The 22939-nt window shown below is 40.0% G+C and overlaps 1 protein-coding gene across 2 annotated transcripts in view; it reads right to left on the bottom strand.

The window, feature by feature from the left end:
• Positions 1-15145: 15145 nt before the first annotated feature.
• Positions 15146-22939, bottom strand: part of slc6a9 (solute carrier family 6 member 9) — a 41551-nt gene continuing 33757 nt past the window's right edge. For both annotated transcript variants that reach the window (XM_079568855.1, XM_079568854.1), the window contains 6 exons: positions 21963-22200; positions 21712-21846; positions 21526-21625; positions 21347-21447; positions 20766-20936; positions 15146-19297 (listed from right to left, as the gene is read on the bottom strand). In XM_079568855.1, coding sequence (XP_079424981.1) covers positions 19064-19297; positions 20766-20936; positions 21347-21447; positions 21526-21625; positions 21712-21846; positions 21963-22200 — 979 coding nt within the window. In that variant the 3' untranslated portion in view covers positions 15146-19063. The remainder of the gene's footprint in view (positions 19298-20765; positions 20937-21346; positions 21448-21525; positions 21626-21711; positions 21847-21962; positions 22201-22939) is intronic.

The following is a 22939-nucleotide window of genomic DNA, read 5'->3' as shown; positions in this document are numbered from 1 at the left end:
TCCCTCTCTCTTGGTACAGCAGCCTTTGTGCATTTGTGGTTTCTGTGCTCTGTATTGTTTCACTGGATACATTTGTACGTCTTTTTGTCGTGTTTTTGCGGAGAGTCCTAAATGGTCCTGAAGAAAGCAGCTTTTAAAAGTAAACAAAAAGCCATTTGAGACCTACAAACCTCTTCTGAAACGCTGAAGAGGCACCAAGAGCCTGTGGCACAGTGGGCACAAGAGGCGCGACAGGAAATAAAAATAGGGACAAACAAGGAGGTATTCGGGCAAGACTCACAGCTAAGTCCCACATGCCCAATATCCCTATTATATTTTTCTGGGCATTCCCTGGAGAATAACAGGAGGCCAGGAGCCAGGCAACGGTTTCCCCGACCTCCAAAAAAATGCTGGTCAGGTTGGCCCACATGGCTCAGTCGCAGCGGCTCAGGACTAACACCTGAACACATTTTTTGTTGTACAATTGAAAATGACATAATGACTATGCTAGTAGGATGACAATTTGTACTGAAAGGTTTTTGTAGTATAGGCCCTGGTTTATCAAAAAACAAACACATGACTGATTGTGTATGTCAAATATTGTACATAATTTCCAGAGAAGCGTATTCTTACACTTGTTAACGTATTTGTAATGCGCTATGTCCGTCTTTTTTTTGAGAAAGTCACATATAAAGCCCGACGGAGCCATTTCAGCACCATGGACAGCTCCTTTCTCCAGGTTATGGGGGTCTACTCTCTCTGCTCCTGCTTTGAGTGAGTGTGCAGCCATTTTAGCAGCTGAGGAAAGGAAAAAAAAAAAGAAACGTCCCTTGTGTTTGTCCAAGGCCAAGCGAATTCAAGCCGAAGCCGCGCACTCCAATATCCTCCAGAACCATATTGCACAGTCGCGCTCAGGCTGCAGTCCATTACTCTACTGTGCCTCCACTATTTCCCCTGCACTTCTCCCGGTTATTGTTCGCCATCACTCATCACAGGGACTCACAAGAATTAAAGTGCGCGAGGAGCTGGGAGCGTGCACGTCTGCGCCGATAATCCCACACTAATCACGCATTCGCTGCAGAAATCCACGCTGACCCACATTTAACGACTTGATTAACAGGCGTGCAGCGGAATGTTTTCATCGCCAGAACTGTACAAGCACTCGCAACAGAGAGAGAACTGTGCGGTTTTCAAATCTATATTTCTGAAGGGATTGAACGTCAAACCTGGGCCAGTCTGTTTTGACAAGTTCTATAACCGCGTGAACCAAGAAGTGCTTTTGCCAGAAAGGAGTTAAAGATGGGGTGAAGCAGGAATTTGAAAGGATAGAAATGGTGAGATGCTGGAGCACACACATAGTCGATGTGAAAAGTGCTTTGATACTGCATTACTCACCAGATATATAATGTTTTGTGTTTAGATTCATGATTAAAAAGGCATGTAGACTTCACTGCTCCCATAATTGGCCATCCTTCAGCTAGTCTCAAAAGAGCAACGTGATAAGAAAGAGCAGTCGTGATTAAGAGCGCTTGCACCTGAAGCTAGAGGATTTGCCTTTTGTGACTTCAAATTCAGCTCCGTTCTGCTTTTTCTTTGAGTTTTTTAGTTTTATTGCACTCTCCAAACATTGCTGCATCTCTATCACTGGCAATTTCCTGTGCCACTCAAAAGGCCAGTTATGTAAATATATTTAAAAAATCCTTTGTCCAAGTCATCTCCTCTCCTTTTTTCTTTTTTCAGAAAACTTTGGCTGTGAGCTTATAGATTTAGGTTTATTAAATTTGACATAGCAGGAAAGAACAAAATGTTTGACCTGAAATGTGTCAATTACAATAGAATAAAAATATACCAAAAAAATGAATAAAAACATCTATAAAACAGATTCGTAAAACAATGTTAAAGCTCGAGGAATCTTCTTGGCTGCACATGGTCTTCGGTGCCTGAGCTGGTATCCAATGGTGGGGGTCTGAGTTATGAAGGTGTGCAGAGGAGAGGAACTGTCCTTCAGGATATTCTGGAGGGTCTGCAGTGTGGCCATGTCCCGCCTCTCACTCAGAGATTACCAGGGTGACAATGTGTACAGTGTATAATATCCAGTTACATAATGTGGCAGCGCTCTGACCGGAGCAGATGAAAGATAATGTGGTTCAATGCTGTCTTTGATGCAAACCATTGGTACAGCACCCCTACACCTCTCCTCACACTGTCTCATAAAGTGGCCCAGTATATACTTGAGCCTGTGCCTTACACGAATACATGGCTGGTGTGTTTGGGAGTCTAATAGTCTCCTTCTTGGGTCCCCTCTGGCCCTCTGTGCACCCACATCCGTATAATTAACATCACACTCAGATGTCTGCAAAACTACAGGGCTCTCATCGCACATCCCATTGCACTTTAAGCTCCCCCCTGCCTTATGAAACAACTGCAGCCAAAGCTAAATGAGTGCCCAACGGTCTATTTGTATGCAAGGGCGAGTCTCTCCTACTTTTATTTGCACATAAATTGGACAAAAAACTTTGCTAACAAGTTGTGTTTTCCAGGCATAAAAATCGAAAGTGCCTTATTAAACAGGCAGACAAATGGACTTCAGGGTTGCCAGTTTGCCTTCCCAGATGTGAGTGGAAATTGGTGAGCACCGCGCTGTCCAACGACTAAGTGCACTTGAAACATGGAAGTTGAAAAAGAGGTAGTCTGTGTCGGTGCAGCAGGTGCACCTAATGCAAGTGTGGGCTATGAGTGTTCTGGAAACAGTTTATTAATTTAATTCTTACCCCGTCCAGCATTACTCCCATGTCAAAATGAATTCTTGATTTGGGTGGGCAAGTTCAGATCATCTCTCTGACTTTGCTTAGTCTCAGTGCAGTCCTGATTTAGCAACTGTTTGTTTAGGGTTTAGAAACTCTACTGCAATGCCAAAGCCGTCCCCAAACGTTTCAAGCCACCGCATAAAATAAAATAAAATGTGCGCTGAACCAAAATATCGTAAAATTACAATTTATTCTAATAGATAAAGTCTAAATCGTGCAGGACTCGGAAGGAGCAAGAGTCCCACCAGTGGAACATACATTTGAACATTGTCAGAGTTGAGGCCTTTCTCACATTCTTTGTTTTGTCTCAGTGTGGTGAATGTTTAGCCCTGATATGCTTCTGGTGTTGATCTTAGCCCCGGTTAAGTTCTATCTTTCTTTTGATTGTGCTATTTTTGGGGCTTTTGTTACTTCATACATACAGTGGAGGAAAAAGTGAGTACACCATGGACAGCTGCTTGGGGGTTTGTTGATGGGAAGCGAATGCCCTCTTCAACTAGCCCGCTCTACACCCGGCTTTTTAACGCACTACACTATGCAGGGCTTACTTATTACATAATTCATTGTACATAAGCAGCAAGCACAATAAGCAAGCTGGCAAAATTGTACATAAATTAATACTATATTGAGGATGGAAATGACAACTGGGAAGTAGCCAGATCATGGATAATATGTATATTAATGTGCCTTTTAACACAAAATGAGTGACTTTCGGGAATGTTAACTATGTTTGGCATTGATTAGCCTGATTAATGATCGCTGTAGTTGTAGTTGTGCTTCACTTCTGTTTCTGTTCATTTCTGTTAATTAAAGAACAATTCACACAGTGCTTTGCAAGTGTGGTCCGTGTTAAAACAGCTGCTTTGAAGTGTAACAGGTTCTCTTTTGCTAACGAGGCAAATCAAAATATGATGTTGCGAAATGTATTATTGATTATGTGTGAAGTTAAACCACAAACGGGTACATTGTGTGTACGTGTGCATGCTGTGTTCCTATGCTCTTGTAATATGTTCTTTTGTACTATTGTTGCGAAATAATTTCTTACTGTAATGATTCTGGGGGTGGGCGTTTATAAGCTTTTGCTTCGGCCCACTCCTTTTGAGCAGAACTTCAACTGCTCAAATAAACAAATAAACTAAACTAAACTAAATTGGTCACTAAATGTGGTCCGATCTTTACTAAAATCACAAGAAGGATAAAGCTGTGTCTGCTTGAACTAATTCCACCCAGACATTTACATTGTATCATATTTTTATTGGCCATAACATGTCAACATTCACAGGACAGGGAGGAATAAGTAAGTACACTGCCTGAATCTCACTGAACTGCAGCAGTTTTGTAAAGCCTAATGGTCCAAGATTCCTCCTGATCATTGTGAGTGTCTAATCTGCAACTACAGAAAAGCAGTTATTGCTGCAAAAGAGGGACCAGCCAGCTATTTAATACAAGGGTGTACTCACTTATTCACATGCTGTTGTGAATCTCTCGGGTTTTCTGCTAAATATCAAACCAAAGTTGAATATTTTGGGAGGTACACACAATGTCATGTGTGGAGGAAAAATGGAACTGCACATCAACATCAAAATCCTATGCTCACTGTGAAGTATGGTGCAGGAAAAATCATAGTGTGGGGTTTCGCTGCCTCAGGGTCTGGACAACATGCTATCATCAATGGAAAAAATAATAATTAAGTGAACACCTGTATTAAATAGCCTTATTTTGCAGCAATAGCTGCTTTTCTGTCATTGCAGATTAGACGCTCACAATGATCAGGATGAATCTTGGACCATTCCTATTTTACAAAAGTGTTGCAGTTCAGTGAGATTCAGCCGGTGTACTTACTCATTGCTCCCTGCACTGGGAATGTTTACATGTTATGGCCATCAAAAATATGATCAAATATAAATATTTGGGTGGTCTTACCTAAAGTAGACACTGTTTAAACATTCTTGTGATTTTAATAAAGATCGGACCACATTTAGTGACAAATTTAGGCAGAAATGTGAGAAATTCCACACGGTGTACTCACTCTTTCCTCCCATTGTATACAGTACTTCACTGTGAAATGTGTTGGTTAATAAGAAGATTATTCTCAGCCCAGACATGCCTCAGAGCGTCTATTTTCTAAGTTACAATTCTGCTAATCTGTATCCTGAAGAGCACCTGGCACCATACAACACAGGATCCAGTGAGCAGCTCCAGCTAATTCTTGTCTTCATATACAGAAGCTCAGAATTGTAGTCACTTACTTGTTAAATTAGTCCCAATCGTCTTTAGTGGATTGGATAATGGTTGTGAAATGGAGTGAATAGTGGGCAGAGACATTTAGAAAATTGTCAGAGTTGGGAATTGATCTCATGCCACACTGAAGCTGGCACAGAACTGTATGCATTACTGCCCTTTGTCTATAAATGCAAATGTTATTATCCTAAAACGAGCAAAATATAAGATTATCCGCGTAGAAAGTTAGAGATTAGTCTTCACATCCTAGAATATGATGACGCCAAATCGTTCGTGGACAAAGACTCACACGTTTTGAAGGAAAACTTGCAAATGTTAACCATGATCATCATTTGGATCAGTAGAGAATTTGACTTGACATAGTAAAAACTTACGGTCGTCGGGAATGAAGCAATCAAAAAGTCAAAGAATGTCTGAGGCACTGAAAGTCCTTTATTTAAACACAGATTTGCAAATTCACACTCGCTTCACACACACACACACACACACACTTCTTTTGAGCATGATTATTAATTGATGGAGAATAGCAACATGTAAATATTGTCAACTGCTGGGTAGATTCAGTTCAGGACATTTTGCCTTTTGATTTTGACCCAGTCTGGAATAAAAACTGTAATACTGTAAAAGTGCAGAAACTGGGATTATCGCATTTGTCCTCACAGGAGTGGCCAGAGTCTTTAATAGACCTCTAGCTTCTGTATGTACTTCTCTGTCTGACCAAAAGAGCCAGAAGAAGCTTCTGGAGATACAAGCGAAATGTTATAAACTTAGTCAATGCCGTCCTGTCAATAATATTCAAAGCTTTACTGTGATGAGATTTGTATTACAGACAAGTCTTTTGACTGACACAACGTAATAGGAAAAATCTCATCCATAAGTTTTGACTGATGTAAAATGAGAGCCTTTGACATATCCATCGTTAGTTAGAAACATTGCTTTTCTATCTTCTCAGTTGTCCAAAAATCCCCAAAATGGCATCCACAACAGGAAACCCATGAATTGGTGCATTGGTTCAGGACACTGTACCTGATACTGCATTGAGCTCTTCCTGGATCTGGCCTGATTCCAGTTCTTGTTTAATCCAGTGTGTGTGTGTGCGCACAAGAGTAAAAAAAACAACCTTTTCGCTGTTACTCCCATCGGACTTGACTGTAATTAGGAGTGTTCGCTCTGGCTCTCGCCTCTCTCTACTAATGAAAACACCTCCGTATCAAAGTGGGAACACACCGACTATTGGCCCCGTAGAGTTATTGCTCATCTCCAGTGTCCATGTCATGTGTCTTTGTGCTGGCAATGTCCTCTTTCTAATGAGATTAAAAGAGTACATTTGCAAAGTAATTGTTCTTCGGCAAAAATCCGCTGTTTATTGTATTGGGCTGCACGTTTAATGAACAAAAGAGCAGCTGAAATGACACTATGAACCTCTTGAGCATGAAGTGAGAGAAAAGCAAAAAGAAATGCACATAAGGTAGCAAAAACAAGGTGAAGGTGTAAGAGCCATAATCTGTGTACTGTGTTCTTTCTGAGAGATTTTCCATCCTCTGCATCTTCTTCACGCTAGCTAAATGCCGCCTTTTGCACAAGCGCATATCTCATCTGATCTCCCTGCAGGCCTTACTGCTGACAGGTCTAATTTCTGCATCCATGAATACTATACACACTGTTTCTCATAAGCACAACATATCTTCTTTGGGCTTTGGGCGGAGTGCACCATGCATACCAGTACACATACAGGCATATGCACTAGTTTATACATTTGCTCTGGGCAATTTAGATTCACTGGAGGTTGTTTTTGTTTTGTTCTTTAACCATCTTAAATGGACTATACGGAGTTTAAAAATGCTAAAATTAGGCCTTTTCCTCCCCCTACATGTTCCAGCAATATCCTAATGTGTAGAATGAGCTCAGACCTATTCACCACAACTGCCTCTAAAATCCTGCACTTTCACTCAAAAAGGTGTCACTTCGGGTCCGAAGTGCCATCAGGCATATAGAACCTGCAGTTACACGTAAGACCTGAGCTGGCAGTAGTGAGTATAAAAATGACCAATTTGCATCTAAGCCCTTTAACCCCCACCTGAACTGAGCACATTTTCTGTGTGTTTTCAAAAAGGTTCTTGAAAAAAAAGAGCCAAACGAGCAACAAAAATGTGGTTGAAAAAACAACAAAAAAAGTTATGAAAAAGAACAGCAAAAACACAATAAACAAGCAACAAAAACACGATTAGAAAGTGATGAAAGGGCAACAAAAGAGCAACAAAAATGTGCCGGAAAAGCGACAGCAACACAATACATTTTATTTTTTACAAAATACAATGAAAATATGACTTACTGGAAAAGCGTCAGAAAGTAAGGACAAAACTACAGTTTTGTTGGTCTTAGCTTTCAAATGAGGCGTTTACTTGGCCTATAGGCTGTGAGCTCCACTCCAGAAGCTTTTAGATTTGTGTTACTGAACTGGAGAAAATGCGCTCGGTAAGAGGTTAAGAGTCAGAGGAGTCTTGGTTTCTGAGAGGACCCTAATTGTACATGTTCATAGTAGTAGGGGACTGGAGTATCCGGAGGAAACAGGAGAAGATGCGAACTCCACAAAATGAATGACAGGTCCAATAACCCAGGACAATGGAGGATAAAGGAGGAGAATGTCCTGAGGAGGGAACATATGTGACACTATCTTATCATGGACTATACAGTAAGATACCCTACTGTTAAGATTTCATGTTCTGAGACTATCCTGGTTAAATAAAGGTGAAACAAAAGATAAAACTGTTCCATTATAAATCAAAATATACTAAACAGCTGAGTTCCGAAGATGAGAATATAATAAAAATGCCAAGTCAATATGTATGCTTGCTTGCTTACAGTGGCACATTTCAAACTGTTTCCTTCTGACGCGTGACATTAACTAAATGGCATTACGAGGCGATCAGACTGTTTTGACATTTATGTGGATCTGCCGCGGAGCTGTGAAGTCGTTCCTGTCTCTGTGATTAATGACATCGTACATTTGATGCTCGAACAAAGCTGCAGCGGGTGCGATTGGTTCATCCAGCTCACAGGAAAAGAACTGGTTTAGCAGAATCACAGATCTTTAGCAAAACACAACTCGTGAAAAGAGACGGAGGTGATTTGAGAAGAAATGGTACGTCCAGTGTTTCTCAAACTGAGGGATGGATGATGATGTAGTTTGACTTTTCCTGGGACATGTTTGCATTTTTAATCCTGTTTTGGGTGGTCTGGGTCTGCTCTATTTAATCAGATTTTGCCCTGGTTTTCTAATACTATAATTTCATATCTATGTCCGTCTAATTGAGCATATGCAACATTTTCCACCGAGACCAGTCCGTGTATGTCTTGAAACCACACGTCAAAGACACAAACATCTGTCGGTGTGAGGGCTTAGACAATACTGTGATACTATAATTCTCTCTTTGCCTCTATCTGACAATCCCCTCCGGGATCAGTGGCACAACAGTCTCACCGTCCCGTTACGGCTGTTGTTTGGGTCATTTGTAAAGCTGCCATGTCCTGGTGCTTTTCAGCGGGACATGATCTCATTACACAGCCTGTCTGTGGATGCGTGCTAAGTCGCTGTTATCTCCGCAGCATCTGTTATTGAATCAAATCCGACTTTGACAAATAAACTGCATTTTACGCATCTGGAGAGTAAACATTAGTATGGTAATGTTGCTAACATAAATTATGCAAACGCAGCAGTTGGGATTTTGATGCCAAAAATGAGTGAAATCAGTCTAGTCTTCTTTAATTGTATGGTTTACAGAAATGCTGTGCTGTGCAATTATATCTGATCAGAACAAACAGTAATTACGCTTCATTCAAACCACTGTTTTCTACAGAAATGGCCATTTACGGTGTCAATAGTTTATGAATTAAAGCAGGAAATGATTTACTAAAAAAGGACCAAATAATACCAAGAACAATACTTTATTATGGGGGAATCTCATCTTCCATCAATACTTTCCTGGGTTTGATTCTCTTTGTCCATAAGTTTCCTCTGGGTGTCCTGGTCTCCGCTACCATTAAAGGAACAGGCCGCCGTTTTTAAATACTGAGATATGTTCTCACCTCAGCTTGGACGAGTTGATGCGTACCTGTCTGGTCTTTACGCGTGCCCTCAGTCACGCAAACAGAGCACAGACAGTGTTAGCAAAAGCCTCCTCCTCTCCTCTATGGGGCCAAACGGGAGTGAAGTTAGATGCGATCAAACTCTTCCACATTTCCCCTATTTAAATACGGTTTACACGAGTAGTTATACAATCCAAGTATAGTTACACAAAATTAAACATGTCGATTTTCTAAGCAGATGAAAAGCGGTACTATATTGTAAGGCGTAATAACACCCTAGGAGCACTTCGATGTCCGGGCAGAGAATTCTATAGGACTGAAGATATTACTGCGGGGACGTCGAAGTGCTCCCAGGATGTTATTAGGCCTTTTTATATGGCTCTTATTATACGGCTGTAAGTACAATGCTCCATTGACTTGAAAGGGATTTTCCAAAGTTCTACGAATCATTATTTTCTGATGAGAACCTCTGAATAGAATAATGACTGCTGTCAATGGCAACAGAGTTTGTGCTTGTAATACAGGTCTTTATCCCAGTCCCTGCGAGAGAAGTTGGCGGACTCGCTCGTGAAGTTAATGGGTGTCTGACTTTCAACTTACCCAGAGATTCACCACCATTCCCCCTCTCCAACTGCACCTTCAACTAAGTATCTAGGCTAGCAATACGTATCTGGCCTTGCTGCTACTAGCCTAGCCACACTGTCTGGTATCACAACAAACATTGCCAAGCAACGCACAAACTTTTGGGAACATTTAGTTTGTTTTAAGTTTATTTTGGATGTTCAGTTGGCAAATAGCCACATAATAAGTGGGATAATGTATAGAAAACTGGTCATTATTGGGAAAATAAGTACCTTTCGGGGGCGAAAGAAGACTGGTTTGCCCTGTCTGTATTTATTTTCCAGATAATGACCAGCTTTCTATACATTATCCCTTGCTTACAATATAGTACCGCTTTTTATTTACTTAGAAAATCGACATGTTTTAATTTTGTGTAGCTATACTTGGATTGTGTAGCTACTCATAGGGAAAACGTGGAAGAGCTTGGTCACCCCCGTTTGGCCCCGTAGAGGAGAGGAGGAGAGGCTAAATTCTAACGCCGTCTGTGCTCTGTTTGCGTCACTGAGGGCACGCGTAAAGACCAGACCGGTACGCATCAACTCATCTAAGCTAAGGTAGACGAGCAGACGTTTTTATATATCTCTGTATGTAAAAACGGTGGCCTATTCCTTTAAGAACATGAATAGGGTCGTTCCTGAGAGAGATGGGGAGAGTATACAAAAAGTAAACTCAATTATGAACATAATACGCATGCTTTAATTAAAGTGGTGGGGAGAAATACAAACTGCCCATAGAGCCGTGCAGCCCCTCAACTAAAACTAAACCTACTTTCCCAGAGACATGACTCCCCAGTAATACCACACTAGATTTTAACTTTGGTGCAATCAATACCGCTAGAACTGCAAGTTAAAATTTACTCATTACTCATTCCTTTTTTTCAAAACCATAAAACAAGTCTCACTTAATCAGGTTCTTTTGGTTTTACTTGTGATTATGTAAAACGAAGACCATGGTTTTGTTTTCATACTTTGACGGATTTCGAATGCTCACTTCCTGCAGCCTTCCTCAGAAGAGCCACTTGACGTTGCTGTGACAGGTCTTGTCGGCTGATTTAAACAGGCTTTTTCACACGTCATGGACTGGGATGGAGCTCAAACTTTTAGGACAGAGGACAGTAAACACTGCTGCTGCATAAAGGAGGCTGCTTTGTTTCTTCCCACACTGTCCGAAAGATGTCGCACAGCAGATGGCGCTGTCATTCTACCTCCATCAGTGGAAAGACATCGCCAAAACCTGTCTGAATCTACTGAGGAAGGGTTTAGGAAGTCGAAAAATGTCAGGGTACAAAAAACAGGTCTGTTCACACATTGAATTGAATAAAATATGGGCACTGATTTCATTAAGGGTGTCTTTATTGGTGAAAAATAACTCTAAAACATGTTACTTAACTTGCTAGTAGTGTCATCATTTCCTTGTTTCCATGGCGATAATGCTTCTTTGCTTATAGTTTGCCTAACATTAGGTTTAATAGCCACACAGCAAAAACACTTGACCATGGACGTCCATTGGGAGCATGTTTGCATGTTTATCACTCTTCTCTTTATCGCATCTTTATAGCATCACAACATTTAAAACCTTCACCATTTTTTCCCCTTTTCTTCCTCTCAAGTGTCCAACGCTCCAAGTGTTCGGATGAGCTTCAACAAGTGTCAGTTCCTTCTCTCTTCTCCCTCCGTCTCAGTCTCCTGGTGCGTTTCATCTGAGATCTGCCTCTCCGCTCCATTACTATTGCAGGGGGCTATCATGCCCCTGCACCACGATCAATACCCCTCCATTACGGTGATGAACGGCGCGGATCCCCGAGCGACAAGTCCGAGCCGCTGATCTGAATCTGTCAGTGTTAGCAAGACTGACAGAGCACTGTTCATGGAGCTTAAATAGGACATTGATATTTTTCACCACGGTCTTGAAGCGAATCAACTTTTTTGTTTTGTTGCATTTTTAAATGTATTGTGGAGAATTTAGCCCTTGAAATTAAAAAGACTCCTCGGATTAAACCACACCTATACTTTCTGGAGGAGATACTTTTGTTTTGCCTGAAAAATGTTCCACTGAGATTCAGAGGAGATCTGAAAACCAAAGCCCCTTGTGCATGTTTTTAGCAGTCAGTAGTTCTGAACTCAAAGATACATTTTTGGACCTATTCTCAACATGGATTTTGGACATACGGGATTGGGAATTCTGCCATTCATTCGTATGGGGAAGGCTCCACATTCATTTTAATAGGATTTCTGATACAGAAAATCCTGAAGATTGTCAGTGATTTAAACAGTTTCTGCAATGTCAGCAGTTTTTACAGTTCCTGCAACAAAACAAGGATTTTCGCAATTACAAAACTATTATGCAACTTAATAGGGATTTTTGAATAATGCAGTGTAATACAACTGAATGGGGATTTTCACAATAAAAGCACTATAATAGAACTAAATGAGGATTTTCACAATAAAAGCACTATTATGCAACTAAATGGGAATGTTCACCATACAAGCAGTACAATGAAACTAAATAGAAAATAAAAATGAAACTTTTTTGGACATTGTTTAATTCTCGCCATTGCACGGAATGGTTGAAACACTGAACACAATAAAAATGGTAGTGTTTTTCGCAGCCTCCGTCAAGGCGCTGTAGAGGAGACGGCTGGTGTAATCTCTCAAGTGATGGCAATACCCGGCGCTGTCAATCTGAACCGGGTCATTTCCTCCTGTCTTTGCAACCTCTGTCTGAAGTGTTGCTGCTGAGGTCACTGTAAACATATAGTAAAACCTCCAACCTAAAGGTCTTACTAAGTCAATTTAGTTGTGAGGGATTTTTTTTTTCTCACTAATTAAAAAAAAGAAAAAAAGTAGGGCTGGGGGCCATTCAGTTTTAATCTGTACTGTATACTTTTAAACATGACCTGGTTACAGTGCAAGTATTTGAGCAATACTTTTGTCTGTACCCAAACATGATATGACCCTTTGGATGGGAGGTGAATCGTGTTTAAAGGAATAGGCCACCGTTTTTACATACTGAGATATGTTCTTACCTCACTTTAGTCGAGTTAATATATCCCCGTCTGGTCTTTGTCCGTGCGCTCTGTCACGCAAACGGAGCACATACGCAGCCTCTCCCACATGTCATATAGCTCCAAAAAAGCTCACGATAGAAGCTACCAAGCTCTTCCACGTGTTCCCTATTTAAATAAAGTTATGTGAAGTGTTTTCATGCGACGTATATTTACACAGAAATGTAGCATGTCGATTTTATAAGCAGATAAAAAGGGGTACTATATTGTGAGGCGTAATGATACGAGGAGCAAAACGTCCTACAGACTTCCCCCGCTCACTTCCGTCAATAACCTTTTTTGCATACTGAGATAATGTTCTGACCTTAGCTTAGACGAGTTGATGCTTACCTCTCTGGTCAAAAAGCCCAAAGATGTCGCCCTCTGGCCTTTACTCTATTGAACAAGTTGTCGTATGTCACGCCTTGTAGCTTTTCATACATTGTTTATTGATCTTCATGGTTATATCTATAGGATTTAACTCTCCTTGATATTTGCTGTTCTTCAGAATGCCTGATTTTGTGTTGTACATAATTCACACCATGATTTCCATTCACCTTGTGTTACTACAGTCTTTCACAGTGCCTCTTGAGGCTGGCATTTAGTACTCCCTGACCAAGGGTTTTGCCATGACTTATAAAGCTTTTCAATGGCACCAGATAATGCAGGATATATTTTCTTCTCATGTGAGCCAACAGGAAATAAAATAGCAAGAATAGGGGCAGGTAGTCGTAGCTTTTGGGAATTGCTTGATGTTGAAATATTTTGTTTATATAGTTAAGACCGGTAGGCACATTGAGCTGCCTTGTGTATGAAACGTGTGGTATACATCATCATTATCATCATTCTTTATTCAGACTCTAGGTCCATAGTATAAAAAGACATATATACAGACAAGACTCACATAAACAATACATACAAGATTATAAAAGACAGCTATACCAATGTTTCCATAAAGGAGACTGGCACCGTGTATAAATAAACTATGCAAATGTTTATGGTGAATTTTTTGGATATATCAAACATATTCACATTATTTTAACTCTGTCCTATTGACACCAACACTAAAACAGATCAGGCAAAACAGACAATTTTGTATTCAGTGTATTCACATACTGGTACAGTTTGACTTCAGTGATTCTTTGGGCCACTACTCTGCACTTCTTCTTGAGTAACAGTATTTTAAAGAAGCATTAGTCTTATTTGTATATTTTTTTGTCACATAAAGAAAATACACTATAAATATTTATGAAATATAACACAATACTTTTGCAATATTTCACAAAGCATTAAGCAATATGGCACAATATTGTAAGATAAACCATGGTAAGGACCAAAGCAGGGAGAAACATGGGCCTGGGCCACAGCTCTTAACTGTGAACAATATCTACAATCATCAGGTACCAATTTAGACAGTTATTTTTTTCTCCTCAGGTGATGCTCACACAAAACATTTTGCAGCATATTGGAAAAGTATAGCCTTATGTTGCAAATGTTGAGTTTGTTAGTCTTACCTTTGGCACGTGTGACAATGGCTTTGTTTAACCCCGCGTTTAAGCAGGCGCATTAGTCATCATTAGTCAAAATATTATTGATAATAAAGCTTGTTTATGCTCAAATAGTACGTTTTCTTCTGATAGCGACATCGCAAAAGCACAGTGCCTTTTACTCTGGTGATTTGAAAAAGCTATATTTTATAGAAGTGTCCTTATAGACGTAGATTTGCAGTTGACTGTCTGAGTGAAACCATGTTATAGAACCACACTGCCCCCTTGTGGCTTGATACGGAAGTCCAGATGGGCGCTGATAAGTCAGTATTCTTGGCTTTCCAGAATAAATTCACACAAAATGCAGTAATTGAATTCGGGTCAAATGAGCCAGTTTTTGGTAATGTCCAAAAAAAATATTTTTAAGGCGAGACAGTGCAGGTGAGTTGGGAAAAAAACATATATTAAAGATATTAAAGGCACTATACCCGTTTTTTTTCTAGTGGAGTGACAAAAAGAAGTTTCCTCTTTCAGTATTTGTGGGAAAACATCTAATCTAATTAAAAAGCATTTGTATTAATTTCATGAACTGGCTAGTTTCCCAGCCTTTTTGTGAAAGTGACTGCAAGTTGCCTACAAACTCGTCCCTGTGATGAATTGGGGTGCAACAAATATGTTAGGAATGACTTTGGAGCACAACTTACATTTTAATTGAATGGCTTTCTCTTTCATGATTTGTAATAAGGAACAATATGTGAAAGCATTGGGGAAGTTAGGAATGAGTTTGAGCCATAGTTAACAATTACAATTTCCGTTTCCAATAATCCGGACAGTGAAAAGAAGACAACCCACATTGAGAGTGATCTTTAAAATACATTTTATTTATAATTTTGTAATTCAACAGCTTACGATATACAGGACAGGACTAAGACATTTCAATGGATTCTGGCCATAAAGGTTGAAGCACAGACATGTTAGATATAGATATGATAGAATAATTGCATTCTCTTTCATTTGTGCTTTTTCTCCATTTAAACATGTTACAGTGGTATAGGAACATCACAGCGTTTGTTGAGTGCTTAGTTCAGCAAGACAACTGACAAAGATATTCAATATAGCATGATTTATTTGTACAAATCTGTTACCGCGTTGCCTGCAGAACTAACATGACTAAAGTGCTGAAGAGGAGAATGGTGCTACATGAATAATACTAACAATTGAAGAGGTAATGTGAGGCAGTTTATGGAGAATCACGTCAAGTAAGTTCACTTTTGTACAGTGTTACCGGTTGTGCTTTGAAACATCAGTGCAGACTACATAATCCAACATCAAGCAAACTGCTATTATTTTGTAAAACAGGAAGTTATCCAGTGTCACACATCGTCTTAACCTGGAGATATTTGTGAGTGCATGCACCTCTTCTATAGAAGTAATTTAGACAAAATGAAGGTGAATGCATTATGACGAGAGATGTTCTTGAGTAAACCTGGTAGCAGTCATTTGGTGTTTTACATGTTTCCTTCAGCTTTGATCATGCCAAAGTCACACACAAATCCATAGAAAACATGCGTCTGCCTTTTGAGAGTTCACAGTAAAAGTACCCACTCTTTTGAGTTCAAGTTTCCATCAAAGCATGTTTGGCAATGTTTTTTTTCTTCAAAATATAGCCTACATCAGGTGGCTTCATCTTCATACCATCAATACAACTTTGAAAAAACAAACCAAACCAAAAACGTATGTAGTGTCATAAAACATGGATGAACAATTAAAATCCAAAGATAAAATATGTACTTTTTCTCCTTTAGTACAAAATATTTTTTCCCCCCAAACATACACTGTATTTTAGTAAGACTTGTCTAGTTCCTAGCGTTATTTTAGATACATTGACATCAATACTAACTATGCCCGCGCTACATGCAGGCTAAACTGCTCATCTACTACACAGCGAGTACACAGTACACACATCATGGTTACACTACATGAAAGCACAAATTTAAAATAAAACCCAAATAAAACATTACTTAGGTGCCTCCTTTGGGTCAGTCCTCCTCGACTTCAAAAAGAAAAGAAAAGTACACTGCAACACAGTCTGAATATAGTTATTTTACATTACTGTACAAAGGGGCAGCCAAGACAGCAAGGGCTGAAATATTTCGACAAAGCAAGCACAGCACAGAAGCTAAGCTCCAAGGAGCAACAGTTTCCTGTCACTTTGACTACTTGTAATGCGCTAAATGCTAATGGGTGCATCAAGATGTGGTGGAAATGAACAGAGCACTTGTTTTTATTCTAACCAGAATCCATTCTAGTGGGGCCTGGACATAGAACTATTAACAAAACACCTTGCTTTAGATTTGGCACATTTTGGAATGTTTCTGCTTTCCAAGATTATTGTTGCTTCTTGAACTGTTGTGCTTATATTTATTATTGTGTTGCTTATTTATTATTTTCTCAAAATTTAAGTCTTGCAAACAGATTTTTTACTTGACTGCCCTGAGTTAGCAGGTCTCCCTCTTGTGGTCTGGTGAAGAATCTGCGCTGTTTTCAACATGGACACTATAATTACTTTCATATTTACACAACACATGTAAATATGGATCATAAGTGAATCTTTCTACTGACAGTTAACAACTAATTGCGAGTCAAGTACCAAACCATCTTTGATGATGGGAAGTTCTGCAAAGTGTGGAAAGCAGAATCCAGTAGCAATCACTCCCCACCTGCGCAAACATCCATCCAAGCACCACAGCAAACAACTCCTTTCGATCAGAAAGAGACAGAAAGTGATTGGCCTCCTGAGTGAGCGCCGCGCCATCATGTGCTGAGCTGTGCTGCACACACGAGCAGGCTCCACTAAAGCCCACACACAGCCTCTAAGAAAACAACAACTGATGTCAATCAAGAGGAATCTCTTTGTGATGGAGATTTCTTTTTTTTTTTTTTTTTTTTTTTTTACTTTTTTGTCTTTTATATAAAATAAACCTGTCTTTATGATAATTTACTAAGCAAGAGATTAAAGGGAAATACTATACGGAAATGCTATTAAACTGATAATAAACCTATGTTACAAGTCATTCTGTTAACACTTCCTGTGATGTTGCTATCCGCAGTTCAAGTTCCTGTAAAACACATCGGCTTTACTTTAAAGGTTCAAATGACTGTATGAGACTGGATCAGTCGCTTACTGTAAAGACTCACTTCTTGAGTATGGTACAAGTAACACGATGGATATGGGAACCTGCCACAAACGGCCACAGTTCTGCTTTGCTCATTTGTGTGTTGCATTACAGCCAGGATTATGACTATGATGTGCTCTACATCAGCAAAGGTTTTGGTTGCCTCATTCAGACGGTGTTACTCAATGTCACCCATGTTGCTTAGGAAAAGGAAGACTGAATAGCAAAAAGGCAGTCCATGTTGATATTATTTGAACATAACTGGTCTGTATTTTGGCATTTGACCCAGTATGTTCAAATCATGCAAGAGGAAAGCAAACATGTGGCCCTACGACTATGACCTACACCATAAACAACATCAAAACTCACAAAGGCTGTTTACTGCTCTTTACACAACAACGAAGCAGTTGAGTGAAGTATTGGAAGACTTAAGAAATGTGGAAGTTTAATAAAGGTTTAATAAAAAGTTGAGGAATGCAGTAGCTCATTAGTTTGTCCAATAATCCACAAGCTGTTGTGTTGTGTCAGACACTACCTGCGATATATATACTACTGTTTTCATGGCACTTCACCTGCTTTGCCTGTGTAAATGTGACCGTGGCTGGAGATCCCACATAAAGGCAGCCACACTGCCCAGGGCAGCTTTGGATACAAGCAAGTGTCTGGAAAAGCACTATATAATGTCAAGTAGCTTAATTGTCAGTTAAATGCATTAGGTCCCTAAAACATCATACGACTTTTAACAGGACAAGGTTTCCACAGGTGAAAAACATGTGGACCCTGAGAAAATGGCGCAGCGATGTCCTGTAAACTTGTCTAATATTTGATTTACCAAAGAATACTATTTAATTTATAAGCAGTATAGTTGATTCATGTGATGTCCATTTCAATCAAAGCAGCTTTAGTTAACGTGGAGGTTACTGAGCATTACTCAACTCAATCTCCATTTCAGGTTAGTTATTTATGTGCTCTTAATAACCTTACTGAAGAAGCAGCAGCATAAACAAGATACTTATATAGTCATTAGTTGGAAACTACATTTGAGGTCATCTTGTGCTGTAGAAATGTACAGTTGATTGAGAGTGAATAAATGTAGCTGTGTCTCATCTCTTCATCTTCCTAGCTTATCAAAGTGTACAGAGATAGCTAGGGCAGGCTCAGGTAGATACTTTCTGCACCACCATGTGCACCAGGCTGCTCACCGCTGACACAGGCCAAACAAGGATGTTGTCTCTTTGTCGCTGCACAAAGGAAATACATGCAGCCACACAATCTACCCGATACTGACTAACTGCAAGAAGATGGCATGTACATGAACAAGCTTTACAAAAAAGTAAAACATAACTGCATTATTAAATTATGTGGAACAAATTAACATCACACGCATACTCACTCACAAACACACAACTCTATTTGGAAGTCGATCCAATTTTTTCTTCCTTTTTTAAAACTTTACTCTACAGACATCACACACAGATAGGTTAGGATTGATATAAAAAGCCTTTACAATATGTAAAGGTCTCCAGCAAATGGGATCTCCCCCACAAAGGCCTGTGGGAAAGTGGGTTGGATGGGGCTGATGGAGGGCGAGGCGGCGGCGTAGAGCTGATGGGACGGGGCTGTCTATGCGCTGGGGTTGGGGTTATTGTGCGTGTTTGTGGAGCCGTTGCTTCCCTGAATGGTGAGACTGATCTCCTCCTTCTTCTCCTCCTTGGGCTCTGCTTTCAGCTCCTCCTTCTCTTTTAGAGGTCGTGCCTCCACTGCGTCTTCAGAGGCCATAGGTGCATACCGGCCTGTCCGGTGCTCCTGGAGGGCCGGGCCCCACTTCGGATGTGGACGACATGCATGCCTTAATCGCTAGTTACAAAAGCACAAAGACACGATTAAAGCATGTACAGGTTTAGACAACGTGGGGGTTTGAGAGAACACGTTATATAGAGAAATTAGGACAATACTAACACACATTTAATATGCTGATGAGCCTATGCTTTGTTTTGTGTGGTAAAATAGCGTTGTCAAACTTTTTTATAACAATGTGACATTGGCAGCTGGAGGCAAAAAGCAGTACAGCCAGAAGAAGTGGCTTTAAAGTTACGTTTCTAATATTTTCTGTGATTTTGTTCTCTTGTAATTCATACTTTCACTGAAATGAGAATTAATTCTGGAAATCACACATCATACAGATGTATTTCTGCTGTTTCCTGCCATAAACTTGTCCGTTTAAGAAATTATTAAAACAATCACTGATAAATGCTTTGGTGGTCTCCTTAACCTCTTTACCCCCACCTGAACTGAGCACATCTTCTCTAGTTTGGCTTTAACTAAATCTAAAAGCTTCTTGGAAAAAGCCTAAAATAAAAAAGCATAAAGAATCTTTACAAAACCACGACGACAATGCAACAAAAAAGTCATGAAAAACCCCAATAAAAAGCAACAAAAATATGCAAAAAACAAACAAAAACAAAACACAACAAAACGTTTAAAAAATGTGACAAAAACATGGCGACAACGTGACAAAAAAGTTACGATCATTTTAGTAGGTCTTAGCTTTCAAATTAGGCATTACACTGTTGCTTTCCTGTCGAGAAGCTTTAAGATTTGAGTAAAGCCAAACTGGAGAAAATGCGCTTGGTTAAAGCGGGTGTGATTGATTTTATGAAATTATTTTTATCCCACGTGACTTACAATGCGCTGACAGAAAAACTAGTCGAATGTTAGACAAGAGACCAGTAACACTCAAACCAACGAATCACCTCTTTAAAAAGCCATGAAGTTTGGACAAGAAACCAGTCTCATTTTACCATTGCACTGTTGTAAGTATAACTTGTTAACCTGCTGTCTTTCATTATAGTATTTGTAGCATTACATTTTTCATCCCTATCAAATAAATAACAACTAAAGATGTAAAGACCCTAGACGAGATGATTGCTTTCATTTCAATCCCGCAATCAGGTTATGAACATGACCCCTTTTTTCTTATCTCTGTACGCCATAAGGTTGTCATGCGTTAAGCGATAAAGAAGTCACATATTTGTCACAATTTAAAAATACAACTCATAACTTTAGCAAACACTTTATCAGTGCCTGCTTTTGCCTCCAGTGAACCAACGAAAAAACATCACAACACATTTACAAACCTTTACTGTCCTATTATTTATATTTGTGATTCTATGCAACCTATATGTTGTTCTTTTTGGAATTAGTGCACTTTAGAGACTGTGTTGGTAAAATGTGCTACACAAATAAAATTGGATTGGAAATGGAAATTGTAAAGGATCTATATAATCTGTAAAACTGTGCTGGCTAAATGACTATAAATGAATACCTCCTTGAAGGTGGCTCCTGGTGATCTGGAGATCTTATAGAGGGCATAGATGGGTATACAAATCACTGAGGACAGAGCCATGGAAAAACCAATGGCCAAGGACCAGCCCGGATACACGTAGTCATTGTAGGTGATAGGTTTGTACTGGATCACTGTGAAGATCAGGATGAACTACAAAAGAGAAGACAGAAAGGTTTATTTATAGCATAGTCAGACACTGTGTTCAGGCTTCCACTGCCACATTATAGGCAGCAGCGTTATTTTGTGTTTAATAACTTTAAGTGAGCGTGAGTGAGTGTTGCTGTGGCTGTATTGCTATCACAGTGCACACAGGGCTCTTAATCTGTGTAGACAAAAGCAAGAGAAAACAAGTGACTGAAATATGAGCAGTAATCCTTGACAATAGATATCTTGGTCAGTCCAGCAGCTTATTGGGCTAGTGCATCGGGGAAATGACACAGTTTAAAGCCCTTTTCCACACACCCACACACACCCACACACACAAGACTACTTTTGCCAGCACTGACTGAAGTTCGCTTAAACAATAACAAATGCATCAACATAGCAGTGTGTTTACTTACACTAATAATGACAGGAGAGATGAATCTCCAGCAAACTCTGAAGAATAGAGGAGGAGGAAAGCCCAGCATCATCTCAACATCTTTGAAATAGTTTGTGTGGCCTGTAAAAACAGCACTCTGTGTTTCAATAAAGCCTTAACACTTATTTAATAATATACATGTTGTGATAATAGGATTACCATAAATGTACATGACGCAAATGCACATTATGCAAGAGATTATCACCAAGGAGAAGCTAGCAGCGTAGTTGTCCATCAGCAGCAGCCAGTAGATTCCCGCCTGAAAATGAGTTTGTAAAAAATATTTATATATAAATACATTTTCACATGACAAACGCAAGTCTAAACATAATTCTGTGCTTGCACCTGTGTTGTCAGAGGAACACCTAAGACAAATCCAAAAACAGCCACAGTCAGAGTGACAACAGTTTTGTTCCTGATGATCCAGTCAGTCCCAATCTCATCCACAACGGCCGTCACCAGAGTCTCCAGGAGGCAGAACTACAACCACGCAAATGGAATAATTAACACATAGTACAGATACACAGATGTTTAATTCCTTGTGCATGATTTACAGCACTGTTTAACCTTATTATCATGTTTTTTGTTGATTTTACCTGTGTCCCCAGTCCCAGAAGGATGAGCATGAAAAAGAAGAGCAACGACCACAGCGGAGAGATAGGCAGCAGCGTGAGGGCTTCTGGGTAAGCCACAAAGGCCAGCCCTGGGCCATGGTCGGCAACTTCCGACACAGGGACATTTAGATGGTGAGCCATGAAGCCCAAGATGGAGAAGATCACGAAACCGGCATACACACTGGTTGCACAGTTGGTGATACTGATGATGATGCTGTCTCTGCACAAAACAGAAAATGGTTTGTTGTAAATTTGCCTCATTGGATATAGAGGAGATGTACACAAAATATTCGCCCTGTGCTGAATGTGGATGTGACCATTCTGAATTGTGTCCTGTGAAAACTTTCCTCTCTGTGACTCAGAGTTGACACTGTGGGTATTTGGTATTTGCTGCAGTTATCACAAAGGATTTCTTGAATGATTTTGATGCCTGTCATTCTGTTCTCGGACCAGACGCAGCCTTGAGTGCAGAATGCCCGTGTATACACCACTTTTTGCAGAGAGGGAAGATAGACTCCACGGGGACGGTGCAGCAAAACACAAGCTGATTAGGTTGCCGTACAGCTGTGTGCGCAGATAGCATGACCCTGAGCTTCAGGCAAAACGGCACAAATGATATCTTGAGCCTTTTTCCCCTCACCTCCTCAGTTGCTGCACTGGCCTCACTCAGAGTCGGTGAGGAGGAGCTCAGGAGAGAAAATGGCATCTTATCTGCCCCACTCTCCTGCAACCACCCACTAACCTTTCCTGCACTTCTCGTTTGCTCCCTTGGTGTTCAAACGCCTGCAATCAGCTCCTTAACCGTCCAAAATAGTATCTGCATATCCGCCTGTTCTGCCTTATCTCAGCTTTCCTCTCAAACCTCCAGGAGTCAAGTCCCTGTCATAATTATCAACTCTGCAAAACTGGATTATTGGTATTCCTAATTCTATTTGTAGTCTCATCTGCATCATGTATTG

The sequence above is a fragment of the Gobius niger genome, assembly GCF_951799975.1.
Source record: "Gobius niger genome assembly, chromosome: 13".
Taxonomy (NCBI): domain Eukaryota; kingdom Metazoa; phylum Chordata; class Actinopteri; order Gobiiformes; family Gobiidae; genus Gobius; species Gobius niger.
Note: the sequence above shows the minus strand (reverse complement) of the source record. Positions and strands in the feature narration are given on the sequence as shown.